The following is a 27,978-nucleotide window of genomic DNA, read 5'->3' on the forward strand; positions in this document are numbered from 1 at the left end:
TTGTCAAGAGTGACTGACTGTTTGGAAAGCTATACCGAGAGAGAGCTACCGAGGAAGATTCAGTTCAAGGAGATTTGGAGACAGTTTTGAGAATTTTTTCGATGGAGAACTAAGTCACAGTTTGTAGTGGGCTTAAGTAAATTTGTAATGGATAATTATCGTATTACCTTTAGGAGTCACTCCTTAGTAAGAATAATACAGGTTGTTTAATAAAGTAGTTGGGCTTGTAGGAGAATAGTTTTCTTTCTGTCGGTTAAATTATACCGTAACAACATAATGAAGTTTGTACCGGTATTTCATAAATTCCATTATATTAAGTAAATTATCTCACCTTTTCTGGAAATTTTGCAGCAACTTCTGAACGTCTACTACAGTTCTCCTGTATTGTCGCCGTCAGGAAAACTTCTGTATTTTCTGAAGCTTAAGATAAATAGCCGTGTCCTTTTACAAAATGTATGAAGAGTCTTCTTATAGGAAAAGTGCGGAGAAGTGAGTTAATCTATCTAACAATAATTTAGCTTGAGCTTTGTCGAATAATCCCTGCGAAAAAACTCGTCCTGATGGACTTTGTTTACTTCTTAAGTTTGATGCGAGTATAAACATGAAAACGTTACGATTATTGCTTATCACTGTGTTTTAATATTTGATCAATAAAAAACGTCTTCTTCATTTAACTATGTTCGCATTACAATTGTACTAATGAGTCTTGAACGGATAACATAGTTCATCTCGACCCCTGGTTATGAGTCTTCGATAAGTTCCAGACTCATTAATAATTGGTTCATACGTCAGCGCGCGTTCATCGAGATATGAAGCAGCTTCTTGAGTGCTCTCCAAACTTCCCAAGTGCTTTATATCTCGATGAACGCACAGCTGACGTATGACACAATTGTTTTATAACATTTTCAACCCGATGGAAATTTTTTTTTCTCGAGGGTTTTGTTTGCTGACGTCATGAGTGTGCACAATAGGAATATGAAGCACGCTCGCGCAATTGAATTTGATTACACAAATTTACTAGCAATGTTTTAATACTAATTAATTCATTTTGCATATTTTTTCTCTAATTTATGTAGTAACGTTAAAGAACGTACTATTTTGATGAAATAGTTTTAAAAGTTTGTTGAAAATAATGAGAATAAACACTTACTGGCGAGAGTTGTTTGGGATGAGGTGGCAACGGTACTTGTTACTGGCTTATCTAGGGAAAATTAAAATACATGAAATCTTCAATTTGATCATTGATCATTCTAAACTCACTTCATGATGGCAACAATATCTTGGCTGAAGGCTCGGCTCTCAGAATTCGTTTCAGGAAGGTCCTGTGTTATAACAAACTACACGTTTTAAACTGTTATTACTATTTTTAAAAGGATACGGTTGACCTTCAAGGGCCAATTTTTGAGATTTTTTTTTCATATCAAACCAAGCGTTGCTATTGTAACTACAGTTTCCAAGAAAACTTTTGTAAAATATAGAAACAAGCGTGACTTATTTACTAAAACGTATTTTCGAACAAAGTGTGAGTTATCCAAAAGCATCTTTCCTGGCAAACATACTGGTTCTTGAAATTCAATCGTGTACGCATGCCCTGATTTCAGTTGCACGTGGTGATCTTTGCTACCTGTCTTTATATAAAAGTAGGCTGTGAATGGGGACAGCGAAAATAGAGTAGAGTCCTAAGCGAACACGTCTAGCAAAAATTAAAGAGTTCCGTTGCGGCGGGCTTAAGCCGCTTTTAGGAGTAAGAAGAACTTTAAATGGAAATAGCGCCCAGACAGTTGAATTATGGTCCTTCACGAGCAAATTGTTTTTCTGAGTCACACCAAAAACTCTGGACGCCTCTGTGTTTCTCATGAAGGTAAGTGTTTCCAGTTTTCAAAGTGTTAAGATCTGGTCTAAAGATTCCCAAAATGTTAAACTAAAAGAAGAATTGCAAAGCAGTCACTAAGAATATCGAATAATGAATGAGTTGCCATTAACGGGATCCTCGCTTTGGGCAAAGATTTCTTGGATCGCCACGGGGTAAACATTGCAAGTTCCTAGAAGGAAATATGTAGCAAATGGTTGTGTATACATCCAAAAAAACCATTTTGGTGAGAGATCAACAGGTTCTCGCTTCAGTTTTACCATGAATGGATATATATAATGTTGATACAAGGGAAGCGTAAGTTTTTTTACAATTACCACGAAATATTTTATAAAATATACCGATAAACTTCTTTCCTTGCGTGAAGTCTATTGTGAAATCGTCATCGCGTAATGGTCGCCACATATTAAAAAATTAGCCATAAATCGCTCGGAGATAGCTCATTTAAGTCTTTTAGTCGTAGTTATGTATGTACAGCCTGTTTTCATACTTGTTAACGTATTAAGAGAGGTTGTCAGTAATTTTCAAGAATCCGGCGACAGAAGCAAAAATTGAACTTTTTTTTTATTCCCTCCAAAAGACCCTTTTGGTGAACTGTTTTCAAAAATAATATTCAAAAGTTCCAGAGAGTTTTCATCTTGGCAAAAAATACGAAAGTTCGAAATCGGCCAAAACGTACCTAATTTGCATATTTTCTATCGGGCTTTCAGTGCATTTTCACAACGCTCGTACAAGACAACGAAAAATTATCTTGGATTAATTTTTTCATAAGTTGTTTTCCATCCCTTGGAATAGCTTTCCCACTATATTTCATCTCCAACTAAACTTTCTTTCGCTTGTAACCACCTGCGTAAAGTACACTATGTTTTGTATTCCGTTTGTACGCTGAATTTTACCATATTTCAGACGACCATAACATCGGGGGTATACAAATATACATAAAATAAAAGAGCTCTTTTAAACGAGAAACTATTTGTGTTTATCATGTTAAAATATTATTGTTGGCCCGTGAAAAGCTAGCGCGCCAGACCAAAATATACAGCATGCATTTTCACGGAGTCCGGTCATTTTCTTTGCTGTACTCCTATTGCAAATCACACGCTATTGGGACAAATCTTGACGTGTTTGGTCTCTACTTCTGTTTTGATTCATTTAAATATATCAGTTTAACTTAAAAATTACCCTACCTTTATTGTTAAGTGAACAAACCACCGTTTTAGGTAAAGTTTTTTAGTTTATTTTTCTCGAGTGCTAATAAACAAATCGCTGTTTACAAAGCTACCAGCTCTGTCGACGTGTTTTTAGCTGAAATTGGCCCGTCGCCTATATTGTTCTTTAATTTATAATCTATCCCACTGGGATAACTTTAGAGCAAATCACATGTAACTATAAATGTTGTTGTAAATACGTGAGCGTGAGCTAAATAAAATCCTCGCACACACAAAATATTCGAAACATGTAGTTGTCGCAAGAATATACTCGCTTGTGCATGAACCTCGTGTATACATTCGGTGTTTTGCTCGGTTGCTTTTATAGATTTCCACCACTGTAATTGAGGGCCTGTTTACATGGAGGTGGGGGACCCCAGGTAGGTGTGGTAACCCGCCCAGCCGTGGTCAAAAAATAAAACGTGTTTACATACAATCTTACAACCCCGGGGTGCTGGGGTGAGGTTTATTGAGGTTGTTGTTTCGCTTGCCATTAGGAAGTTTGAGCATAGGCGTCCCAAGCTCACGTCTCGAGAAAGATTAAATATTAATTCTTGGACTAATATGTATTTATCCATGAAAGCGTCACGCGTTGTGTTACGCGGTGTTAGGTTACGCGAGGAACTATTGACTTAATCGTTATAAGGAATAGTTTGAAATGTGGTCGATTTGCCACGCTAAATATTCCGAAATGTGAACGTTTACACTCCTTGTGTATCCGTTGCGGTTTCTCGTGATTTCTGCCATGAGACGGTTAGGAAATGTACAAAGTTTTAAAACATACGTGTTTCGCCTTTGAGCTTTATGCCATGAACGCGACCCCGGGTAGGCGGGTTACCCCACATTGAGACGTTAACATGGCGAATTGTCATTCTGGCAGACAGAGTTAACCTACCTGGCAGACCGGGCAACCCGCCTAGGCGGGTCACCCCACTTATCATGTAAACGTGATCAAGATAAAGTAAGAAATTATATGAACCGGCCGGTTACCCCAGCTAGGCGGGTTACCTTACCTACCTGGGGTCCTCCAGGTGACAATTTACCAAGTAAACGTCTCAAGGTGGGGTAACCCGCCTAGCCGGGGTCGCTTTCATGACAAAAAGCTCTAAAGCGAAACACTCATGTTTTAAAGCTTTGTACATTTCCTAGCCGTCTCATGGCAGAAATCACCAGACACCGCAACGGATACACAAGGAGTGTAAAATGTTCATATTTCAGAATATTTAGCGTTGTAAATCGACCATATTTCGTTTCCCAAACTATTCCTAAAAACGTAATAAGTCAACGGTTCCTCGCGTAACCTTAACACCGCGTAACACAACACGTGACGCTTTCATGAATAAATACATACGTGTCCGAGAATTAACCTTTCGTCTTTCTCAAGAAGTGAGCTTGGAACGCCTGTGCTCAAACTCCCTAATTGCAAGCGCAATTGAGGTTGTTGTTGTGCTTGCAACTAAGGAGTTTAAGCAGAGGCGTCCCAAGCTCACATCTCGAAAAAGACGAAAGATCAATTTTCGGACACATACGTATTTATTCATGAAAGCGTTACACGTTGTGTTACGCGGTGTTTGGTTTCGCGAGGAACCGTTGACTTAATAAGTTATACGGAATAGTTTGGGAAACCAAATATGACCGATTTACAGCGCTAAATATTTCGAGATGTGAACATTTTACACTCCTTGTGTGTCCATTGCAGTTTCTGGTGTTTTCTGCCATGAGACGGCTAGGAAATGCACAAAATTTTAAAACGTACATGTTTCGCTTTTGAGCTTTTTGCCATGAACCAACCCCGGCCAGGCGGGTTACCCCACCTTGACACGTTTACGTGGCAAATTGTCACCCCGGCTGACAGGGTTATCCTACCTGGCAGACCGGGCAACCCGCCCAGGCGGGTCACCCCACCTATCGTGTAAACGTGATAAAAATGAAATAAGAAACTATATGGACACCTACCCGGGGTCCCCCACCCCTATGTAAACAGGCCCTAACTGTATTTGCGTTGTGGAAACTGATTCAGGACACCTTTAGCTGGGGAGTCTGAGGTCTGCAGATATAATCTACTTCAAAAACATGGACTACATATACGTAAGCGCATTTCTCTATATGTTGCATGAGAATAATTTCTCAGCAGGGTTAGAAAGTGGTCTACTACGGTAATCCATGAATCAGAGTGTCTGAGTAGGAATATGTTGTATTATTTCTCAGATTTCTTCGACAATCTTTCTAAACAGAATTCCATCCTAGAGTTGATTTGAAAATGTATCTAAACAGCTGGACTACACAAACATGTTATTTTAATTACGGTGACATTGGTAGCAATCCATAAAAGCAACCGAGCAAAACACCGAATGTATACGCGAGGTTCATGCACAAGCGAGTATTTTCTTGCGACAACTACACGTTTCGAATCATTTTTTGTGCGAGGATTTTATCTAGCTCAACGTATTTACAACAACATTTTGTAATTTGCTCTAAAATTATGCCACTGGGATAGATTATAAATTTAAGAACAATATAAGGAACGGGCCAATTTCAGCTAAAAACACGTCGACAGTGCTGGTAGCTTTGTAAACAGCGATTTGTTCATTTAGCACTCGAGAAAAATAAACTCAAAAACTTTACCTAAAACAGTGGTTTGTTCATTTAACAATAAAGGTAGGGTAATTTTTAAGTTAAATTGATACATTTAAATGAATCAAAACAGAAGGAGAGACCAAACACGTCAAGTTTTGTCCCAATAGCGTGTGATTTGCAATAGGAGTACAGCAAAGAAAATGACTGAACTCCGTGAAAATGCACGCTGTATATTTTGGTCTGGCGCGCTTGCTATTCAAGGGCCAAAAATAAATCTTTACATGATAAACACAAATAATTTCTCGTTTAAAAGAGCCCTTTTATTTTATTTATTTTCGTATACCCCCGATGTTATGGTCGTCTGAAATATGGTAAAATTCAGCGTACAAACGGAATACAAAACATAGTGTACTTTACGCGGGTGGTTACAGACGAAAGAAAGAAAGTTTAGTTGGAGATGAAATATAGTTGGAAAGCTATTCCAAGGGATGAAAACCAACTTATGAAAAAATGAATCCAAGATAATTTTTCGTTGTCTTGTACGAGCGTTGTGAAAATGCGCTGAAAGCCCGATAGAAAATATCCAAATTAGGTACGTTTTGGCCGACTTCGAACTTTCGTATTTTTTTCCAAAATATAAACTCTCTGGAACTTTTATATATTATTTTTGAAAACAGTTCACCAAGGGGGTCTTTTGGAGGAAATAAAAAAGTAGTTGAATTATTGCTTCTGTCGCCGGATTCTTGAAAATTACTGACAACCCCTCTTAAATAAAAAAATTACGACGTCTCAAAAAAAGCCTCCTAAATGGAGAGAAGTCGTTGTCAACGGAGATGGAAACTGTTTTTACCGAGCTGTTGCTCTTTGGAAGGACGAAATAAGTGATGAAGAGCATGAGGAAACCCCTTGGTCAAGCGATAGTTTGAGAAAAATCCAAGGGTTGGTGAGCTGCCACTTTTCTCCTCGAACTCCGCAGAGAATCTTGTCAGGGGAAGCAAGATCTCGAGAACTCCGGCGGAAACTGTAGACATGTATTTGGTTATGTATCGCTCCTTTAGTGATTATCAACGCTGGTTCGTTCTCAATGATCACAACAAAGAAGCAACGCAGGAACTCGATCACTTCACGCCAATATTTAATGCTCAAGCACGACATTTCGATCTCCTGCTGCCTCAAGGGTGGCTGCTGTAGTGCTCTTTCCGCGGTATTAACTAGCCAAGAAAAACGCTAGAAGTAGACTAAGACGTCAAAAAAACTGAACAGGTTTCATTGAGTTATTTATTGGTGATTTGTAGCCAATACTTCTAACTTTCGAGACAGTACGATGTCTATTTCCCAATAACCTGGCGCATGGTGAGAAGTCAATCGGTAGATTTACTATTTAATTCATGGTTGTTCAAACAAAAACTTACGCTGCCCTTGTATCGACAATATCCAAATCCATTTCTGATAAAAAAAAAAAATAACCGGCGAAAAAAGCGACAATTTCACTCCAAAATCGTTATTTTGGACGTCGAAACAACCTTTCGCATACATTTCTTTCTAGCGAGTTGCAGTGTTTGCCCCGTGGCGTTCCCAAAAATCTTTGCGAAAACACTAAGATCCAATTACTGATAACTCATTTATTCCCACAAAATTTTAAAAACGAAGCCGTTAGGATTAAAATTGTGCAGAGGATTTATTTTTACGCTCCGATTTGATATCGGATTAATTCACTCAAAGAAACCAGCATCATCTGTTTCGAATTTTCACGCCCTAGTAGTTTAAAAATTAGATCAAGCCAATTGTTGCCCGATATGAAATTTCACAGCCTTTCCATTGATATATAGTTTCTGGTGGTCCCGCTTCAAATAAGACATGATCAATTATTTTTCGGCAAGGGACCTCTCGCAAAGGTCTACCGTATCCTTACATCTCTAATTATCCTTATTATCATCATCGTTTTTATCATTAAAATACACCCAAAATAAAAGAAAAGTACAGAAAGGTTTACGGAACCTAAGAGTAAAACTAATTTTTTTTTAATTTTTAAGAACAATAACATTGGAAAAATGTCTTTCTGTGTGTTTCAAACAGACTGTGTTTTAAATAGCTTACGTCCATCGCCGATGGACGTAGGCTGTTTACTGTCAAGTTTGAAATATAATGTCGTGATGAAATGTCAAATGAAATTAAAGTTTTATTATCTTAGAATGGAACCTCGTTTGTTCCTTTAATTTCAACAGAAAACGCATTTCCGCGTAATGGGAAAGTTTAATCGACTTTTAGAGTATGAAAAATTTAACATAGTTTGTCAAGATATTTAGAGTATATCACAACAACGTCTTTAAGATAACAATGCTTAAACCTTTAGTCTTTACTGCCTGTACCAGATAAGAGTAGAGACGTTAACTGGTAGGAAGCTGGTTATGATGCAGGAAAAAGTCATGCTGTTCACTAACAATGAAAAGAATTATCTTAAGTCATAGAATAAGACTCACTTTAGGAAAAAGGGTTTAGATTTTTTCACTTTCATTTAGTCTTCTGTTTCATCATTAGAAAGTTTTTCGTTCCTTGTCTCTATGCAAGAGATCTAAATATTCCTTTGGTATTAAACATGACTCCAAGAAATAAAAAAGACTTTTCTTCCATTTTTCCTTCGGAAGGGGAGAGTTCTCGCATGTCATCCAAAAAAAAATCAATTAATAAGGGTCACAAGAAACTACTGAAGGCACTTGCGTCATGTCCTCTTTTTTCTTTCGAATGATAATAACTGTGTTGCGGACAAAAGCAGGCCGCACGATTCGAAAACTAACTATTCGACTTACCAACCAGTAACAACAAACTGACGGTTGCATTTCCCAGTTCATTGTTTGCAAAACAGGTATACCATCCTTCATCACTTAAAGCAGCATTCTGAATCTCCAAAGTTGAGCTGGTGTTAATTTTATTGCCGCAGGTACCATTTATTTTGTACCACGTGATGACAGCTGGGGGATTTCCAATATCCACAGGGCAATCAATTGACCTGTCTTCTCCTAACTCCAACTTTATGGTGGAGCTTGACTGGGTGGTTGATGGTTTATCTAGATAGGAAAAGGCAAGGAAAGAATTGCAATCTCAGTAAAGGCAGATATTATCATGCGAAAGTACACGAGCAAACACTGAAGCTAACTATGAAGAATATAATTTAATTCATCCTGATCACAACTCTAACTCTCGTACAGTGAAACTCTGTAAGTAAAATCTACGAAAACTTGCAATCACGAGAAAAGTGACTTTCTGCACCGTTATTGTCTAAATCTAGTAGGAAAGGAGATGCCGTCAGTTCCATTTCATGAGAATGCAATAAGTCGCTTCAACGAGGAGATTAAGATCTTGGTTACCCCAAATCAATACTTCAATGAAATATGTAGAGGAAAGTTCATAGAAATGAGAATTCAGCACACCTCAGGTGCAGAATTTAGGAGATGGCTTGCAGGGTCGAATATGCGCCACTGGCCTCAACAGCTCAACTACGCAGTATGGTGCGCAACTACAGGCTGTGGAATATCTCCTGAAACTCTCGATAAGGTTCCAGAACAGATCAGTTACTTTCTGATGTTTCACATCTACATTACCATCTCTCTGGGATGGGTGGAATTCAGAGAGAGTCGGCTCTTCCAGTGATCAAGTGTTCAATCAAATAAATAATAATTATGATACGCCATCACTCACACGCGCATGTGCGGAATTTGGAATGTCATCAGCTTCAGACTTGTGTCGGATCTCCTTTCATTTACGTGTCATATATTGGTCCACAAGCAAATTATTCAATAACATATCCTAAAGGAAGAAAGTTTAGCGATGAGGGTGGAAAAGCTATCAAAGGCATCTGATTTATTTCATAAGAAATGATAATGTGAAAGTTGAGGGGCAATTTGACTTCTCCATGGCAGGCTGGGATGGCGAGACTCAATCAGTCAATTGACGCATTCGTTAATTGCATTGTCGGTGTACAAGTTAATGTCACATCATCAAACTTAGGTTCATCAGGAAGCGCTAAGGAAGCCCAACGTGAGTTTCTCGTATCGGTTTAGGGTGCTATCAAAAAGCCAGGCATCTGAAAGAGCGTTCAGAGGTTTCAGCTCGCCATTGGTGATGCTTAAGTCAAGCTTCATCTTGCACTCTCACCAGGCACTGGGCTCATGTCCACAAATCTTCCTCTGAACACTCAGAGTACGATTGGGTATGATAACAGCCTGAAGAAGGCAAGTTCTGACATGAAGCTCGGAGTCAACAAATCATTTAATCTGGCGATTGAATCATTCGGAGTTAAGCAGATGGGTGGGGGTTCATCAAAGATCAACAGGCCGACCTCTAACCCTTTAGACAAAATTAATGCGATTTCAACTGAGGTTCAGGTGAAGACAAAACCATCAAATATAGATGAAGTGCTTCGTAGCCGAAGCTCTTCGAGCCAGGGTCCGTTTTTCGGCCTAAGCTCGAGCGGAAGCGAGACAAATCATGACATGACAAAAGAAGGACTGATATCAGCCGCACTGGTATCAGCGTGCTTGACTCATAGCTTGTTCTTCTGAAAACGTTCAATTATTAATATGGCGATTCACATCAACAAAAGCCATGCATTTTGACAAAGTAAGCTGATCACTGATCCGGCAGTCTTGAAAATGAAGCAGACTATTGAACCGAAGAGACAGGGTAGAGTTGCAGCGATTTTACTTCTTTCTCTTCCTCTTATAGTTTTGTCTTCATTCTCATCACCGGCAATCCCCCGATCCTCCTGAATAGACTTCTGCCCCTCTTCAATTTCGCTATTCGGGTTTTTATTTGTTTTTCGAGTGATGGATTCAACCTTTGCTATTTTTGCACCCCTTTCTTCAGAAAACAAGGGATGTATCCTTGTGTCCTGATTAAACATCTTTGACCCTAGCCTTTCTGTTTTATTATAAGAAACCTTGAGTTACGAAGCTTTTGCCTTCTTACCGGATAAATTCCACTAAGTGATTTTCATGCATTCTCATTTGAATTTAAGAATCGTGAATAAGTAGAATCACATTCAATGAAAATTTTTTCCGCAGCTTTTGCCCCCTTCTCTTCTTCCCATTGTCTTCATTGGAATTTCTTCACCTTCTGGCCCTTGAGTTGAATTATAATGTGGTCGAAAAAGTGTTGTTGTATTTCCTTCATCTTCATCATCATCAACATCGCCCTGAATGTGTTCCAAATAAAGATCAGTATCTCCAAAATCATCCATTTCAAAATAAAATATCTATTATTGTAAAATAGAAGTCAGTGAAAATACTAACCAATTTTTAAAAAAGGAGAATAACCTCAATGATGTAGATGGGGACAAAATTGGATTGCATCGGATTATAAGATTCTAATGGACCATGGAATCTTCTACCCAAGAGCTCTTTCTGATGAGCTTCTTTTCGAGCCTAGGCTTGCACCTGCCCGCAACGCCGTAATAGGATATGACGAGACACAAATTAACATCCAGCTTAGTATGAAGTCATTCACAGTCAAGAACTCGCTGATGAGGTCTTGTACAAAAATGGATAGAGATTCATAAACGAACACGTCAGTCATCTTAAGACAATCTCAGTAGATAAGGGATCGCACACGATCATCAATGAGAGCATCAATTTTCCAAAGTGGTCAATGAAGGAGCTTCTTCTTTTTTACGAGCCGTACGTCGCTGGTGCTTGAGAAAGTGAGAAGGCCTCCGGTCCTGACATCACTGAAGTGAATGCGGTTGTGAGCGCAATTCCAAATAAGGGTTACAGCCAAGGAATGAAGACAAGAGATATGTGGGATGAGGTCTTCAGAATATTTAGGATGGATAATACTGCTATGAATGCAACGGACTTAAATGAAAGATTCGCTCTTTTCATAGATCTTAGGAGTATGAGAGACAATTATCATGGAAGTGGATTGGGATTGATAAATACGAAAGAAGGAGTTCAGCTCGCAATCAACAGGAAATCTTCAGGCCCAGAGAATGTTAAATGTCATATCTTCATCCTCTCAGATGCTCAGCTCAATATCATCAATCGTGAGCTTGAAAGGGTGTCTTATTAATGAGATATATATAATTTACAAAGACACGATTTTGACAGAAGAACAAATCAAGGCACTCCATGACTTCTTTGCGAGAAGATACAACATTGAGACTGATCCTGCCGAATGATTGAATTTATCTAAAGAGATCTGGGCCTCACCCCTAACACTTTGGTTTTGCATTGTCCCCGAACTGTCATTTTATATCTACGTCTCACTTATTCAGTTACAGCTATTTGCCTGGGAAGTAATCTTTCACATGATTTTGCTGTGGAAAGAAAAGCGAGACTCCATTTTAACTCCAGTAGTTTCTAACCAAGCATGTTTTCCCGTCTCCGTTCCTCGCACAAGTAAAAATTGATTAAACGAAGAGAAAACTATCGCATTTCAAAGCCTACAACTTGGGCTCCTTATTTGGTTGATGTCTATCTGGAATTTGCCCCATGTAGGTTGTTTGCAAGGAATTCACACCCGATGGGGTAACATCCAAGATAATTCAAGGCGAATTTGATTGGAAGAATCAAACAGATGTAAAAACTAAGGTAACAACTACAATGCTAAATACTCACCATGGGTGAACGTATTTCCTCAAAAAGAACTTATGCGCTCAATAAAACCGCTTACATGACCAAATAGGTATAATGCCGTCCTGACAGAGTAAGGAGTGGCTACGTGTTCAAAAGTCAAAATATTTCCAATTTACAGGCTGCTACAGTATAAAACAACTCACCGAAAAAATATATTATTTAAGTCAGTATTAAGGGATTTTAGAAAGTGTCCATAGTGATGACAATTCTTACAAGTATTGTTATGAAACATGGAAGTATTCAGGGAATAAACGCGCAGGTGGGTCGCATTAAACCCTAAGAGAACAAGTATTTTTTTCAAAACTGTGTAGCTGATGCAAGCAAGCACCTACAAGAACAAAAAGCACAAAATTATTTCAGCAGAGGAGAAACAAAAAAGAAGGTAGAAATAAATGTTGAAGGAGAGGGAAATTTTTTCCACCAAGTGAGGGTCCTCGAACCTCCATCAGATCCGTCCACTTCCTTGCACTGACATAGTTTAAAAATACCCCAAAAAATGCGAACTAATTAACTGTAATGCACCCTTGTATTGTGACAGCTTGGAAATGGCAAGAGTGAAAAGAAGTGTTGCATGAAATCCACCATTACCTTAACTAAAATTTAGAAATTCCATCACAGCCCTTGGTACATATTGTGACAAAAAAAATCAATGACAACTGTAACATTAGTGCTGGTATTTACAACTATTTGTAAAGATATCATGTATTCTTCCTTACACTGTACATCAATGACCATGGTTGCAGAAGCTCTTCCACAAGTGTTATTTGCAACACATCCGTATTTTGTTTGATATCTTGTGATGTTAGTGATGGTCAACAGCTTTCCTGTTTCAACGAATTGACCCGTCTTTACATTCTGCCAAAACAGATTTAGGGGCGGAGTCCCTGCAGTTAAATTACACTCCCCCGTCACATTTTTACCTTCCTTGACCGTTACATTTGGTGTCTGTTTTACTGCAGGTGGGTCTGGTGGGAATAAATAAAAAATACTATTAGACTTGTCACAAGTAACTCAATCAATGAGCAAAAGGATAAAGTTTTATTTTTTAAACACTGAGTAACCCGAAAGGTATGTTGTAGAGTAAACGCTAGAGCTCTGAATAATGATACCAAACTGTCATGCCTTCTCTATTCTAGTGACCTCTTCACTACAATAAAGTTAAGCGTTACCCAAAACAACTGTCTCCTCAATATCCGTACAGCTCTCAGCACAGAATCGTGTCCAAGGTTCCCGCGACATAGAGTGACTAATAGTAAAGCTACTCCCCCTTGATGGGATGCTTGTTCACTGCAGTTAACCTTTAGCAATCTAAGTGTTTCCCTGACAATTTGTTGTTACCTATTTAGGGATATCCCTCATGGATATGATAAATGATTTTTAATGAATACAACACAACAACACTGACCAAGTCTCAACTTAGTAACTTTAGATCCCTTAAGACTTAAGCGCACTAACTAGTGCCTCCCTGACAAATGTTATATGTTAATAATGCAAACAGTATAGTAAGATGTAGTAGAGTAGTTTGATCGTCCGGGTGAGTGTAGTCCTGAGAAGGACTGTTGTTGGTAGTGGTGACTAGTGTTTCGACAACCTAAGCGGAAGTGACATCAGAATCAAGTGAAAAGGTTGTTGTCAGTCGAATGTACTTAGTTCGGTTTGTGTACACTGATTGGTCAGTTTTGCCGTGATGTTATTGGCTGTAAGACTCAAGTGGCGTAGGTCAGTCGTGATTGGTCGGTTTGGATCCGTTAGTGAAGTTAGGTCGTTCTGTTTGGTTCGTTTGTAATAATGAGGGGAGTCTGTTCCAAGTTAGTAAATCAGCTTTCCAGGGTCAGTAGTTGAAAGTAGTTGGTCAATAGTGTGGTTCGTTAGTCGGCGATGTTCAGCAATTTGATTGCTGACATCGCCTTTCCTCGTCGCTCGTTTGTGTTCAATCAGTCTGGTTGCTAGGTTCCTGCCAGTCTCACCGATGTAGGAGGCGTGGCAGTCGGAGCAATTGATCTTATATACTGCTCCTTGTCTGTTCCTCGGTTCGTCACTGTCTTTGATGTTAGCCACCACTACCGCTACCATACACTACCGGCACCATACAAACGACTCATCCACGACATTAACATTACAAACGAACCGAACAGAACGACCTAACTTCACTAACGGATCCAAACCTACCAATCACGACTGTGAAATATTCCTGGCCTGTTTCATGATCAAAATCGTTTTTAAAACAATTTCATATAGTCTTCTCACTTTGCGCGCGAGTTGGTTGGTGTGATGTCTGTACATTTTTTTACCAACTTAATAAAAGTAGATGTAGATATAGATGGAAATGAGATGTCACCATTGATATTTAACACGCACAATATTCGATATTATTTTGTTGGCAAAAATGCGGACCGAGACCAAAACTGTTACTTCCGTAAATCATTCATTCTAGATAACAAAATCACATAAACGTGCAAGCAATGGTATCTGAATTCGTCCTTGGCCAAACACAAACGACTCCACAAGATCACTTTCCCTAGGCATCGAAAACATACACAAAATCGTCCATAGTTAATTATAATCAGATATTCAACCGAGCAAACCAATCCAGAAAAATATAATCGTCACACTCAACAAATCATGAATCTTGCAAAACAGCTTGCCGTCAAAGAGCTGCTCAAATCAAAATATAAGGTGCAATTCCTCAGCTCCTCAAGCACTATTTGATTCAAATATTTTCCACTCAGTCTGTGAAGGAACAATAACCACGATCGTGCCCTCGAACAACTATCTACTATTTTCCCGTCACGAGTAACACGTTTACTATAGGTAATCTGATGTCTTTCATGTGTCCAGTAACATACGCGCGGTAACATACACGTTAAAAACACGGAAAAGCCAACATTTCTCAATTTAAATGATTTCATTTTACGAACCGCTCTCTCCGAATCCCGCGTTAATTCGCTGAAGTTTGAACACCTTGATTGGTGCGAGATACATACCCTAAACAATCTGATTGGTGCGACATAGAGTACAGCATAAACGCTAAACGTAAAGTACAGCGTAAACGTGTAGAGTACGGTATGGAGAATATGCATACTGATGTTAGGGTGTAAACGGTTAAGGACCAGCAGTCTTACCATCAACATTCAAAAGAGTATCCTTGCTTGTACCGTTTCCTTTGGACGAATGTGCTTCACATTTTAATACAAACTTGCCACTAGAGTTCATAATCTTTGTCCATGTTCCAAATTCGTTTGTACTGTCCATTGTACCATTTTTAAACAACACATAAGTATGCACTGGTGGATTAGCATCAGCAGTACATGTGAACTGAACAGTACTTCCTCGGCAGACTGTGCCGCTCGGTGCTATATCTAAATTGACTTGATCGGGGCCATCTGAAATAAATAAGGCAAAGAGTTTATCAAACCATGATTTATATAATAATAAATTTTCATACCCATAACTGATACAATTTTACCATACAATGTACAGTGCTAAAGTTACTTCAGCTAAACTTCATGCTCGTCAACTAGCAAGCATGGGACGAGTGCCTTTCGTATTTTATAAATCTTCTCCTCTCCACTTTCAGGCAAAAATTATTACATCAACTTTAAATCATATCCTGTTATAAAATTTATAAATTTTGTTTTCATAAAATAAGTAATAAAGGAAATAAATAAAATGGTTAAACGCGACTACAGCTGCGAGGAGGTGCATTAAATTACGCATACTAAACTGAGTGTGACAGCAACTCTGATTTAACCGTCTAATAAAAAGTTAAAACTTATAACCGCATAAAAAAAAATGAATATTTCAATGTTGAAAATACTAAAATGTGAGTGTTAAATGATTGGAACAGCCAAATTCGAAATAACTAGAATGTAACCTACGCAAATTGAGAATTGAAAAAGAACGACCGTGTATAGTAAACATCACTATGCCTGGTGAATAAAAACAACAAAAAGAGATCTACTGTATTTATTCTTACACTGTACATCAATGAACATCGTCGCAGACCCCCTTCCACAAGTGTTGTTTGCAATGCATATATATTCGCCACGCTGACTTCTTGTGATGTTGGTAATAGTCAGAGGGTTTCCTTCAAAGGTATAACCAGTTTCCCAAAAAACAGTTGGAGAAGGATTTCCTGCAGTCACATTACACTCCCTTGTCAAATTGCTCCCTTCATCAAGTGTTACATTCGGCAAAAGTTCCACTGCAGGTAGCTCTGCAGGAAGTAAATTGACAGAAGTAATTTTTCCTTCAAGAAAGCAACAGTAATGCATAAAGGTAAACCATCTCCCCTTAACCCATGAAAAGATGCTAATAAAACTTTACGACTTAAAAAAGAAGCCTTTAAGATATGGAAAACTGTGACACGTTCGTAGAAAACGTTACGACAGTATTTGCTCTGACTTTTGTGCAAACTGTTAATAGAGCGCCATAAAATGAAGTGTTAATATATTAACTTAGATTGCTCCGGTTTTGCTTCAGAATCAGTCTACATTTGACTACAAAAACTGCCATAATCTCAACCAATCAGAACCACATTGGCACCACTGCTTATCCAGGTCAGTTGTACCTTGAATTCTATTTTGTTCTTTACTCACTGATTTACTTAAGGGTTTTATTTCTGTTTTTTTTATTATTTCACAAACAAAAAATAAGCAAAAACAAAATTTATGCAAAACAAAGAAAGTACAGGCAACAATTGCCTCGGTTCTTCCTTTTTTTTTTTTTTAATCAAACGCAGTGAGCCAACTTAGAATAAAATCATAGACGATTAACTCTATTTCTTTTCTTTTAACATAAAGGTAAAAATAGAAAAAGATGGTATCCAATGCAGCAAAATGGTGATTTTTTATTTTAAAAGCATTTCAGTCTTACCGTTCACTGTCACAGTGATACTATTTGAGCTCGTGACATTGTTAAATTTTTGAAATGCCCGACATTGGTACATAAATGTTTCTCCGCGTGATATCTGTTCTATCCATGTTCCTTTCTTGTTGAAACCGACCACAGTTTCATTCTTAAGTAGCAGATAGTCGTAAGCGGGTGGATTGGCAACCGATGAGTTGCAAGTGAAATTCACCCAAATGTCATCACAGCCACTATCCTCTGTTTTGCTCCCTTCCAATGTGACAAACTTAAGCCCAACTGGAAAAACCAATATGATAAACCACCTTAACACAAGCAAAAATTTTCCAGTAACCAGAAGTTTCGAACGGCCTAATGGTTATTTATTGTTACTAGTAATAACCACAGGTTAGGAAGTGCGTGGGAGGGCTATGCATGATTTGTTTCACTGAGGTTAACGATTTCATTGTAAAACAGTGGCGTTGTGTTCTTTTTTCATTTTGGGCATTTATATTTGTAGCGCAATAAAGGGTTGCATAGTGTGGTTGATTGTTTTCCCATAAACGAGACAAAGGGACCTAAGAGTGGTTTTACTGACCTTGTGAAACAGTAACACCAGTTTGATTATACACCAGTTCTATTTTGTGTTGGGTTTGACAAAATGGTTGTGTTTTCACGTTGTAAATAAAAACACTGTTGATTATAAAATGGACATATTGATTGAGTCAAGGTCATTTGATGTAATGGAACAATGATTTATTTGAAATTGTAATGGAAAGAGAAATGTATCAATATTGTTTTGAATTATATCTGTTAAAAACACAAACTATTTGTTAATAAAACTGAAACGAAATGACTGTATTGTATATAACTATTCTTGCATAGATGTAGATATAGGACAAGGTTTCGCTCTAAGGTCAATGGACGCAGAGCTCTCGATCGCTCTACAGTTCAAGTCTTCAATGGATCAACGCCAAGGTCAATGGACGCACAGCTCTCGATCGCTCTACAGTTCAAGTCTTCAATGGATCAACGCCAAGGTCAATGGACGCACAGCTCTCGATCGCTCTACAGTTCAAGTCTTCAATGGATCAACGCCAAGGTCAATGGACGCACAGCTCTCGCTCTACAGTTCAACAGCGCCAAGGAGGAACACAGATCTCTCGCAATGGCCGGAAGATTTCGATACCAGACAACAACAGACACGAACAGGAAACGTTCCGATCACAAGTTCACACGCTCGATTTTGATTGGACGGCGCGCCAGCTATGCATGAGCTGCACGTGATTCTTCGACGAAATAGACGTCGTCCACGTGATAAAATTGTGTTGTGTGCATTCCAATTTATAGACCGCCACTTCTGCATGAACTGCAAGTGATTCTTGACATTCTTAGCTTCAAGAAGGCGAAATTTACATATTATTTGAGCCCTTCAACTACATTAAAGATCATTGACTATGGAGTGTGAAACAGCTATGCTTTGGTGAGAATTGTCTTCTGCTTGGTGTTGGTTTCTAGCGGTCAGAGCGCCTGTGCTCAAATTACTGCTGTTTCGTGTTTATCTCGCGTGGTCAAAGCGCCTATGCTCAAATTACGTCCTTTCATTTCATTGGTTCTTAGTGTCCCTAGGGACAAATATTTGGAAGGACGACTTTTTTTGCTAAATTAGAGTCACTGCAAGGCTATATAACTGCCGCGCATGCGTTTGTAACCAATGTTGAGATTAGGATTGCGGGCTCCGCTGGTCGCCCGCAATAATTGTCTGAGATCTAGTGGCCAAGAGTTGACCGTCAGTCGGTGGAGGGAAGACGATCTTTTATTCAACCCACTTCTTCGCTTTCTTTCATTTTTAACTGACAATTTTACCCTGTACGTTTTTGCATATGAAAAAAGGGCTAGGTACCTCTACTCCCTAACAAGCATGCAAACCCTTTCTTCGGTTCTTACATTCATATGTAATACAATAAAAGTTTATATTCAATTTGGTAAAAAGTAGCCACATTTAGGTAAAAAACTAATTACCCGGTATGTACATGCACAATTGAAAAATAAAATATCACTTTCAAAGTACCTTATAATAATACATTTACTGACATAAACAAGCCTGCAGCAGAAAACTGCAGGGAACAAATCTTCCTCAACAGTCTGCCAGAACACTTACAATCCCCCTCCCGGGAAAAAAATCTTAACGTTGGCATGTCACAACAAAATAATTGACAAAAACAAGTAGTACAATTATTTCTGGGTGATTAACGGACGAAATGGATACATTGAAGAGTAAAAAAAAACTAAGCAGAGTAAACACAAACAATTTAAAAAAAAGAAGTAACGTAAATATCCTTACATTGTACATCAATGAATGTCGTCGTAAAATCACTTCCACAAGAGTTGTTTGCAAAGCAGCTGTATTCTCCTCTCTGATTTCTTCCGATGGCTGTAATGTTTAACAGCTTTCCGTACCTGACCTCACCAGTATTAACATTCTCCCAAAACACAGTTGGATTAGCAGTCCCAGAAGTCACTTTACACTCCTTTGTCACAGCACTACCTTCCTGGACTGTTACATTTTGCATCTGTTCCACAGCAGGTGGAACTTAAAGATTTGAAAAGGAAGAAGGGGTTTAAGCGGCAATGAGAAGCAAATTAAAGCAAAGAGTAAATTAAACTAAAACTTCAAAAAGTACGTAACTTCCATCACAAAGCAATGGATAAACAATTTCGAAAAACCTGTTCACTGGGGTTACATGGAAATTCCTGGTCTTTTAAATACGAGCAATTTCAAATTATCAATGACTTTATTTCCAAAAATCTCTCACTTGAAAAATTATGATCCTGTCAAATTGCTAAACATAGATCAAATTTTAGTGAAATTTGACCTGTATCAATCCTAACACATTTTCGGCAAACAACTGGTATAACATAAAACAGTTTTTATATTGAGGTAAGAAAAGGGCTCAGGATATTACACTAGCATGCAAATATAACACAACTAAATTTTACCTATCACAGATAAAGAAATATTTTTTATGCCTGTGACATTGTCAACTTGCTGATTTGCCTGACATTTGTAAACAAATGTTTCTCCACGTAATATTTTCTCTATCCATGTCCCTTTTTGACTTAAACCAACATCTGTTTCATTCTTAAAGAGCACATAGTTATGGACTGGTGGATTGGCTTCAGATGACCTGCATGTAAAATTCACCCACATATCAGTGCAGCCATTGTTCTCTGTTGTGTTAACTTCCAAAGTGACATTATCTGGCTTAACTGAAAAAAAAAACGAATTTGATAGATTATGTTGGCACAAATGTTGATTTCATTTAATGATGTAAGGTAAGTGGGTAAAACAAATAAAAGTGCCTTAAATAAGCATATACTACATATTGAATGATTACTAGCATATTCTAGTTTGTTTGAGAATTAAAGTTTAAAACATTAATTATCATTTTGCTAAAAACAAATGTTTAGTATGAAATCAGAAGTTATTGGTTAAATTAGAAAGGTCACCAAATCCAACTAAGGTGTAACGGTTAGTTTGTTATCAACTATCAGCTCCTGAGGGCAAGTAAGTATTAATTCTTTGTTAGAAAAATACACCCATAGTCAACTACAATGCATGTTATCCGGAGCGTTCTAGAAAAGCCCTCCCAACGAATAACCGTTAGCTTTGATTGTGTAAATATGCCGTCACTGTCAAAATCTGATAAACTGAACTGTAAAAGTAGAGCTTTCTTCAGGTAGCAAAAGTGGATGAAAATCCATGATGTGAGGGTTAGAGTCGCTATTTAAAACCTGCAATATTCAACTTCTTACTTTCTTCCATTCAAGTAAAATTCATGGTATTATAGGAGAGCTGCAAGTAGTGCAAAGGATCGAAATATGATAAATCTCCTTCTAAAATCATTTCTCTAACCCGGAAATAATAGCATTGATACTGCATTAAGTTGGAGCTCAGAAGGCTGATACTGCTGCTAAAGCCGTATGAGAATCTTTCCTCATGACTAGACCGACAGCATCATTTGTATCAGCCACAATGGGTGTATCAGGTCTCCTCATTTCCTTTCCAGCAAGAAGGAAGCTGTGTGTTCATTCTTCTCCCAATAAGCCACAATTATATTTTTTAAAATTTCTTCAACTGCAGCAGGTGTTGTAAACGCCATCTAAGCCTGGTGATTCAGTCTCTTCTTTCATTTCCTCTTCTGGTTTTTTTTCCTCATAATAATTTTGTAAGAAGGCAAACCTTGAATCGCGGATTTCTTTGTCAATGTACATTTTGGACTGGTTAGGCTGTTCATGTACGTTACACAAAATTTGTTACGATGCAGCCAGCTGGTCTTCCTGTTACATGATCATGTTTTGTATACATTTATCAAATCAGTCTCAAAAATTTAAACCTAACTGATCATAGAAAGTGCAGTTAATTTTCTTCCTGGATTCACTCCGTATTGAAGAACTTGTAGGCAGTCCAGTGCTGTAACACTAACCTCTCTATTTTGATTATATAGGATGGTAACATTATATTGAAATGTTAAGTCATTTTACTTGATGTTTTTAACGTTGATACAGTGTCCGTGCTTCAAAATTGAAATCTCTTTTTTCTACTGGAACATCGACAAGGGTTTTGTACTTCTACACTGACACAACATTCATACATGCATTAAAATAAGAGCAAGCTCTATACACCAGTCTCACCATAACTTAAAGAATCTCATCTTAAACACTGAAAAAAAATTATCAGTACATAACATCAAAATTTCCCTGCAAATACAGCTAAGTCGCATAAATTAAGCAAAATAAATAAGGAATGAAGATACTTGTAGTTGGTAGTACAAGGTGTACTCACAAAGCACATTGATGGAGATTGTACTGTTCACTGGAGTTGGAACCCCATTGTCTACAATACAGCGGTATGTCCTACTATAAGTTCTGTTGATATTTACAATAGGCCAGGGATTTCCAACAAACAGCACTTCATCCTCTGACACTCTGGTCCAGGTGATGTTTGGTGGTGGTTTACCAGTTGAATTGCAAAACAAAGACAGATTGGAACCCTCATTCACAGTCTTGTTGTCACTATATGACGTCATCCTTGGTGGAACTTGAAGGAAAGAATACGACAATGTATTACTTAAGTATAGACTCATTATTACAATGAAAAAATTATTCAAAGTAACCATAATCTTAAAAGGTAGTGGCAAACAACTGCAGTTAATATATATTATATACTGTGTAATAGCTGTCGTATTCAAGCAGTTACCATGTATTCTAGCTTCACTTTGCTTCATCTAGATTACATATCATGCTTATTATGCAATAAGAAGTACTATTCAAAATTTACTTCTCTTGAAATTTTCCCAGCTTACCCTGGCTATACTGTAAAATATAAATTTGTGCTATAGTGCAAGATATACATTTCTTTTTTTTTATTGTTACAGCAGCAGAAGGCTGAGGAGAGAAGAAAATTTGTACCAAGGAAGTATGTGACCATCAAAGGGACGGTGAGGGGAGGAGGTTAACCATAGAAATTTACCAGCTAAAGATTGTTATTCTATTAGGAAACTCCTTTGGCCACAGACAGAGTTTCAGTTTAGCTCTACCTGTCAATCACAAGCCAAACGGCTTCATTTCCCTATCGCTGGAAAAGAATGATGGTCGACTCTGTTGAAAATGAAATTTTTAATTTTTAGCCTGCGTGCAACTACCCCCTGCAGTTATAAAGCCTGCTTGTTTTTTTCTTTTGAGGGGGGGGGGGTGGGGGCAGGGGACAGCTGAGCACAGGCTAGAAGCAGTTTTCAAGTGTTCATCAGAACATGCTGTGTCTCATGCATTACTAGCAGGGCAAAAGGATGCACTTTCTAGACTATCTCCTATTAACCCTTTAATAGGTGATTCAGTAAGGAGAAATTGGATGCAAGTCACTCTTTGGGGCTAAAGGGTTAAGATCTCCTGTCACTGTTACTAAATGGGAAAAGGCCAATATTTTCAGATGGTTATGTGCATCAAATTTGATATGAAAACCTTTTAGTGCAGTAATTGTTGTTTATCCAATTTGACTATCATTTGCAATAAAATGGAAGAAACATTGCCTGTGGAAATAACAGCAGCTTCATTCACTGATTATCATTTTGAAGATATAGAAAATGGCAAATATTTGTGCCCACAGAGGAGCTTTGATGCTTTTTTGAAGCCATTTTTTTCCTCGCTGAAAAAAGCTGCCTCTAGTCATAGTTTCACTCATTGGCTCTACAGAAGACAGTGCCTCTGGTTTTTAAATATGTGTAAACTTATTTTGATTGGTTATCCCTTCATTTCCAGAAATGCAGTGACAGGCAATGCAAAAATGGTTACAATTGTCACCTTTAAAACTGCTAAAATAACTCCACAGATTTCAGAATTGTCTCTTCATACATTCCCTTAAGATCCCACATTTAAGAAGTAAAGTATCCAGGCCATACAAAATTCTTCAACACTAGCAGTACAACTTTTGTTTCAAATCTGAATAAGTAATAAATGTTCAGGATAACATGTAGTAACAAAGTGTGGTCTGAATATTTTGAACAAGACAATGATGTTAAGTTTGTTGACAGCCAAATTAGGAGATTAAAAGATGGGGCTTGTCAATCATTGCTTTTATGGTCAACAAGAAGTAATTAATTTAAAAGAGAAACAGTACTTTATTGCCAGAATGATAATTATTGGCCATGGGTTGTTTTAGCATCAACCTTTCACTGCTCTGTTTCTTTCCATGAATCTCCTTTAACATGTAACAGGCTAATATTCCTGTCAGGAACATGTCCACCTCTAAAATCTCCTATTCCTACAATGATTACTATTTATTGCTAGTTTCATGACCCAGTGACCATATTTTGTTATGACCCACTGAATTTGGGGGAAGATATTTTACATTACCATTTAAAGCAAAAGGTAAAACTTTTTATTTGTTGACAAAATACAGCTGCAATCTAACCGAAATCACTTCATTGCCAAAACTTTCTATTTGTGATATCTTTACAAAGAATCGACACCTGATGGGGTGGTTTAAGATACCTATCTGTTTGGAACAAAATGTCTAAGCATGTGAGAATTGCATTGAAAATTGACTAAGGTGGCACTTAATTCCATGTGAAATCTTTTTCAGTGGGGAAGGATTACACCCTAAAATTAAGGTTGTTCATTGTAAGTGGCATTTCATCTGAAGAAGTCTAGTCCGTAGTGACAAGTACACATAATTGTATCACCAAAATACCGTTTAAACACAAAATACAATTCCTGGAGAACTTTTAAAAGCAAAGAAGTGGATATTTCACATTGCAGTCAATGAAGAAAGTAAATATAACTTGGTGACCTTTTAAACCTTTACCAAAAGATCAACCACAAGGCAAAACTAGCCCTTCCAAAACAAACAATTATGTGATAATTTTGTGTTAGGTGAATGAGTGGTTCAAAATACATGCACTAATGCAGCTCTTTAATTCATACGAGCAACATACATGTACCATTGGATACACTACCATAGAGTTACTTTTCTAATAAAAAATATAACTCGAAAATCCTTCTGCTGATTGTATACAACAGCCTTGTTGAGAGTGGAGCATTTGACTGTTTATGTCTGTGTTTTAAACAAACATCTACATACATGTAATCTGGCATTGTGGAAAACAGACAGTTTCAGTTATACCCTACTCAAAACAAAGAAGAAAACTTTTCGTATTGTGGTAAACTGTTTCACATTTTCTTTAATAATTCTATGGATTAGATTAAACCTGATAAATCTTAATCTCCCAATCCAAAATTTGCCTTACATTGTAAAATAAATCAAACCAGCCCGACAGTGTCTTTTGGATTTTCTTGGTTCTATGTTTAACATGATAAACAGTCCTTAGTGACCTCTAGAGTTAAAAATCTGTTCCTCATTTTGATACTTCTTAACGGTAAAAACCTTGATCTTGCCAATTCAATCTGACATTCCAGAAGAACCATCCCTTCTACATGTTTATATTTGCTATGCAACGTTAAATTAGCCAGGCTCTGAAGATAGCTTAACAATTGTTATGTATGTGCATTAACTTGAATTGTTGATCTGTCACATTGGGCTGTTCTCTAAAATTAAAATTAATTTTGATGTTTTCTTGTTTTGAAGGCTTGACATGCTGAATATTCTCCATTGGTGCACACATTTTCTCAAAAAACAACTTGTGCACACAATAAAGTACTTATAACAATATATCATTTTGTCACGATATCAATAGCAAATAGAACAAGACTTCCCAATATCTCCACTTATTCTTCCATGACATGGACAAAAGACACAAAAGAATTAAAGAATTGACAATTGTCATCAGAATGTGGTCTAAAACACAAAGGTGAGTTTGAAAAATCATGGACTTCCTGGTTTGCACTAACAGGTTAACCACACCATCTTCGTTGTCCATAAAAAACTTAAACAAAAGGCTTGTGCTACAAACCAAGCTCAAAATTGTATAACTTAGAAGACACTGAGTGTAAAGCCTCTTTTAAAACCCAGCATTTAAGTTACTTTATAACATTTTCTACATGTAGGGAAAAATAAAAACAGGCTCTGGTCTAATTATTCCTAAAATGAATTGACTTGAAAAGCTTCACAAAAAATGGGAAAATTCTCTGTGATTTGCCTACTTGCAAACAAGACTTTGTTTGTTGTCCAGAATACAACCACTTGGGTATAAGCTTTGTATAAATTTAAAAAAATGGCTGAAAAATGACTACTATTCTCAGCCAAATCTTGATCACGCCTTTCATTTCTGGGATTTCTGCCCAAAATTTGTTTGTGATCACATCATCATCAGGACACACACTACCACTTTTGCTTATTTAAGAATTGCGCCCTCAAAACTGAATACCTTCAAGGAAACTGAAATTTAAAAATTACAAAAGTGTCACAACACACGAAAAATTGTTCTCGAGAGCTACAAAAAATATTTTAAAAATTTGCATAAAAAGTACCTTGATCAATAACTATGACAACATTCACCCAAAGAATGACAGACTTTGATCCTGTAATGTTCAGAACAGTTAGCTATTGCACCACATTTATCTGATAGCTTGCTTGTTATTTATCTTCCTAATTCTCCTCTTGATCTTCACTGCATGATTGTTTTCTTTTACAGAAAATTATAAACAAGCAAAGTCATGTTTTGTCTTATTCAGCCACAACTGGATCCAAATTTCATGAAGGATGCCTAACCCTAAGAATTTAGTGCAGTCAAAAAATAATGAAACACAAACGCACTAAAAAATACCAAACAACAAACAAAAAATATATGGCCAACAGACCTTATCTAATCAAGCGAATCCCAGAACCTAAAATCACTGTATCACACGATAAATACTTGATTTCTGTGCCAACAAAATATAACAAAATATCACACATTGAGACATTGTGTGACTCCACATTTACTGTGAGCCACACAAAAACAAAGACACCCTTTCTAGAGCAAGGCATGGAGTTTTCTTTAAACAAAAAACCGTGTGTATATGGGTTATCTGCCAAGCTTGCTGGGATACACCCTAGTTGTGGGCTTCCAACAAAAACATACTCAACAACAGCTATTTTGGCAACTGCTGCCATAATGAATACTCATTTCAAAATGATCCATCCAAAGTATCTAACTTGCACGACTTCTCACCTCTAATTTCTACTTGTATCTTATATCTCCAAGTGTTGATGGTAGTCAGAACCGTATACTGAATAGTGGCATCTTCTATCTCACCGACATCCTTAATTATCAAAGTGGCCACTTCCTCACTATCAACAGCAAAACGATCGTCATTTATCGTTGTTACCAAACCTACTAATGCAATCTGAGTTCCATCCATATGCCAAATTTTTGATGCCACTAATTCACCAGTTCCCAGTGTGTAGTTCCACCTCAAAGCCACATTAGTACTTCCATTCAACACAGAAAACTTTATTATTCGTACGTCATTTGTGTCAGTCGGGGTCCAGGCTGGTGGAGGAGCCGTCCAAGTGAAAGATTCAGCTTTCAAGTAAAATCGAAACAGGAAAGAAATTCGAGCGTTAGCAGGAATTGTAATATGATCGGTATGATAGCAGGCATTGCATGTGAAAGATTCAGCTTTAAATTGAACCAACGTAATAGCTGTTGAAAGAACTAATTATTTCATCGGCCTGAGCTATTTATTTACTTAGTACATGGCAATTTCCCATTCAAATTTTGTTATTGCTCTTGTTAGTAATCATATGCCGTTAGGATTACCAGTGTGAAAGTTTGGCGGTAAAATGTGATATACCACAAATCTTTTGAGATTACCTTCTATTAAGAATAATACCAATATTACATGATACCTTTTAATAATATCATCATAGGAAGAACCTGCTAGCAGGAGTTTGTACTGCAGTTCAAACGTCATATCAGGCCGCAGCTCGGTCAAAACGTTAAAACTTGAAGCTACACTACAACAGCAGCTGATTAATAGGCCTTACTCAAGTCAAACTTTAAATAAATAAGGAAAAGCTAACTATTGAAGAGAAGGTTCTACTTTCATATTCAAAATATCATGGGTTGCATCAACTTTCCCTTGCGAAATGGCTTTTGGAATTCCTAGGAATTCCTAGGAATAAAGGTGTGAATTTTCACGGTAAATTCGGACTGGGAATTCCTAGGAATTCCTAGGAATTCCCAACCATAACACCTCTGGTTCTAAAAACCTAGAAATTCCTAGAAATTCCCAGAAATTCCCAGAAATTCCCAGAAATTCCAAGTTTATAGCCAACAGGACTTGGAATTCCTAGGAATTCTAACTCAGAGAACCAATGACTTTCCCTGAAAAGCTGTAAATCTAAAAA

At 37.5% G+C, this 27,978-nt stretch overlaps 1 protein-coding gene across 1 annotated transcript; it reads right to left on the reverse strand.

The window, feature by feature from the left end:
* Positions 1-176: 176 nt before the first annotated feature.
* LOC149044012 (cell adhesion molecule CEACAM5-like) lies at positions 177-27,542 on the reverse strand. The gene is made up of 13 exons (XM_089210820.1): positions 27,443-27,542; positions 26,798-27,151; positions 21,976-22,230; positions 20,130-20,399; positions 19,474-19,722; positions 17,160-17,429; positions 16,261-16,500; positions 15,407-15,667; positions 13,001-13,249; positions 8,463-8,720; positions 1,151-1,201; positions 332-420; positions 177-182 (listed from the first exon to the last, which is right to left on the reverse strand). The coding sequence occupies exons 1-13, from the start codon at positions 27,540-27,542 to the stop codon at positions 177-179; spliced, it is 2,652 nt and encodes an 883-aa protein (XP_089066946.1).
* Between the last annotated feature and the right edge of the window lie 436 nt (positions 27,543-27,978).

The sequence above is a fragment of the Pocillopora damicornis genome, chromosome 6 (assembly GCF_964200805.1).
Source record: "Pocillopora damicornis chromosome 6, jaPocDami1.2, whole genome shotgun sequence".
Lineage (NCBI taxonomy): Eukaryota > Metazoa > Cnidaria > Anthozoa > Scleractinia > Pocilloporidae > Pocillopora > Pocillopora damicornis.

Bases quoted from the DNA above. Each gene is read 5' to 3' on its own strand.
- LOC149044012 (XM_089210820.1), bottom strand. From the start codon at position 27,542: ATGACGTTTGAACTGCAGTACAAACTCCTGCTAGCAGGTTCTTCCTAT. The intron at 19,723-20,129 runs GTAAAATTTAGT...CAAATCTTTAAG, and splicing joins TATTTCTTTATCTGTGATAG to TTCCACCTGCTGTGGAACAG. The intron at 1,202-8,462 runs GTAAGTCGAATA...AATTTTCCCTAG, and splicing joins CAGTTTGTTGTTACTGGTTG to ATAAGCCAGTAACAAGTACC.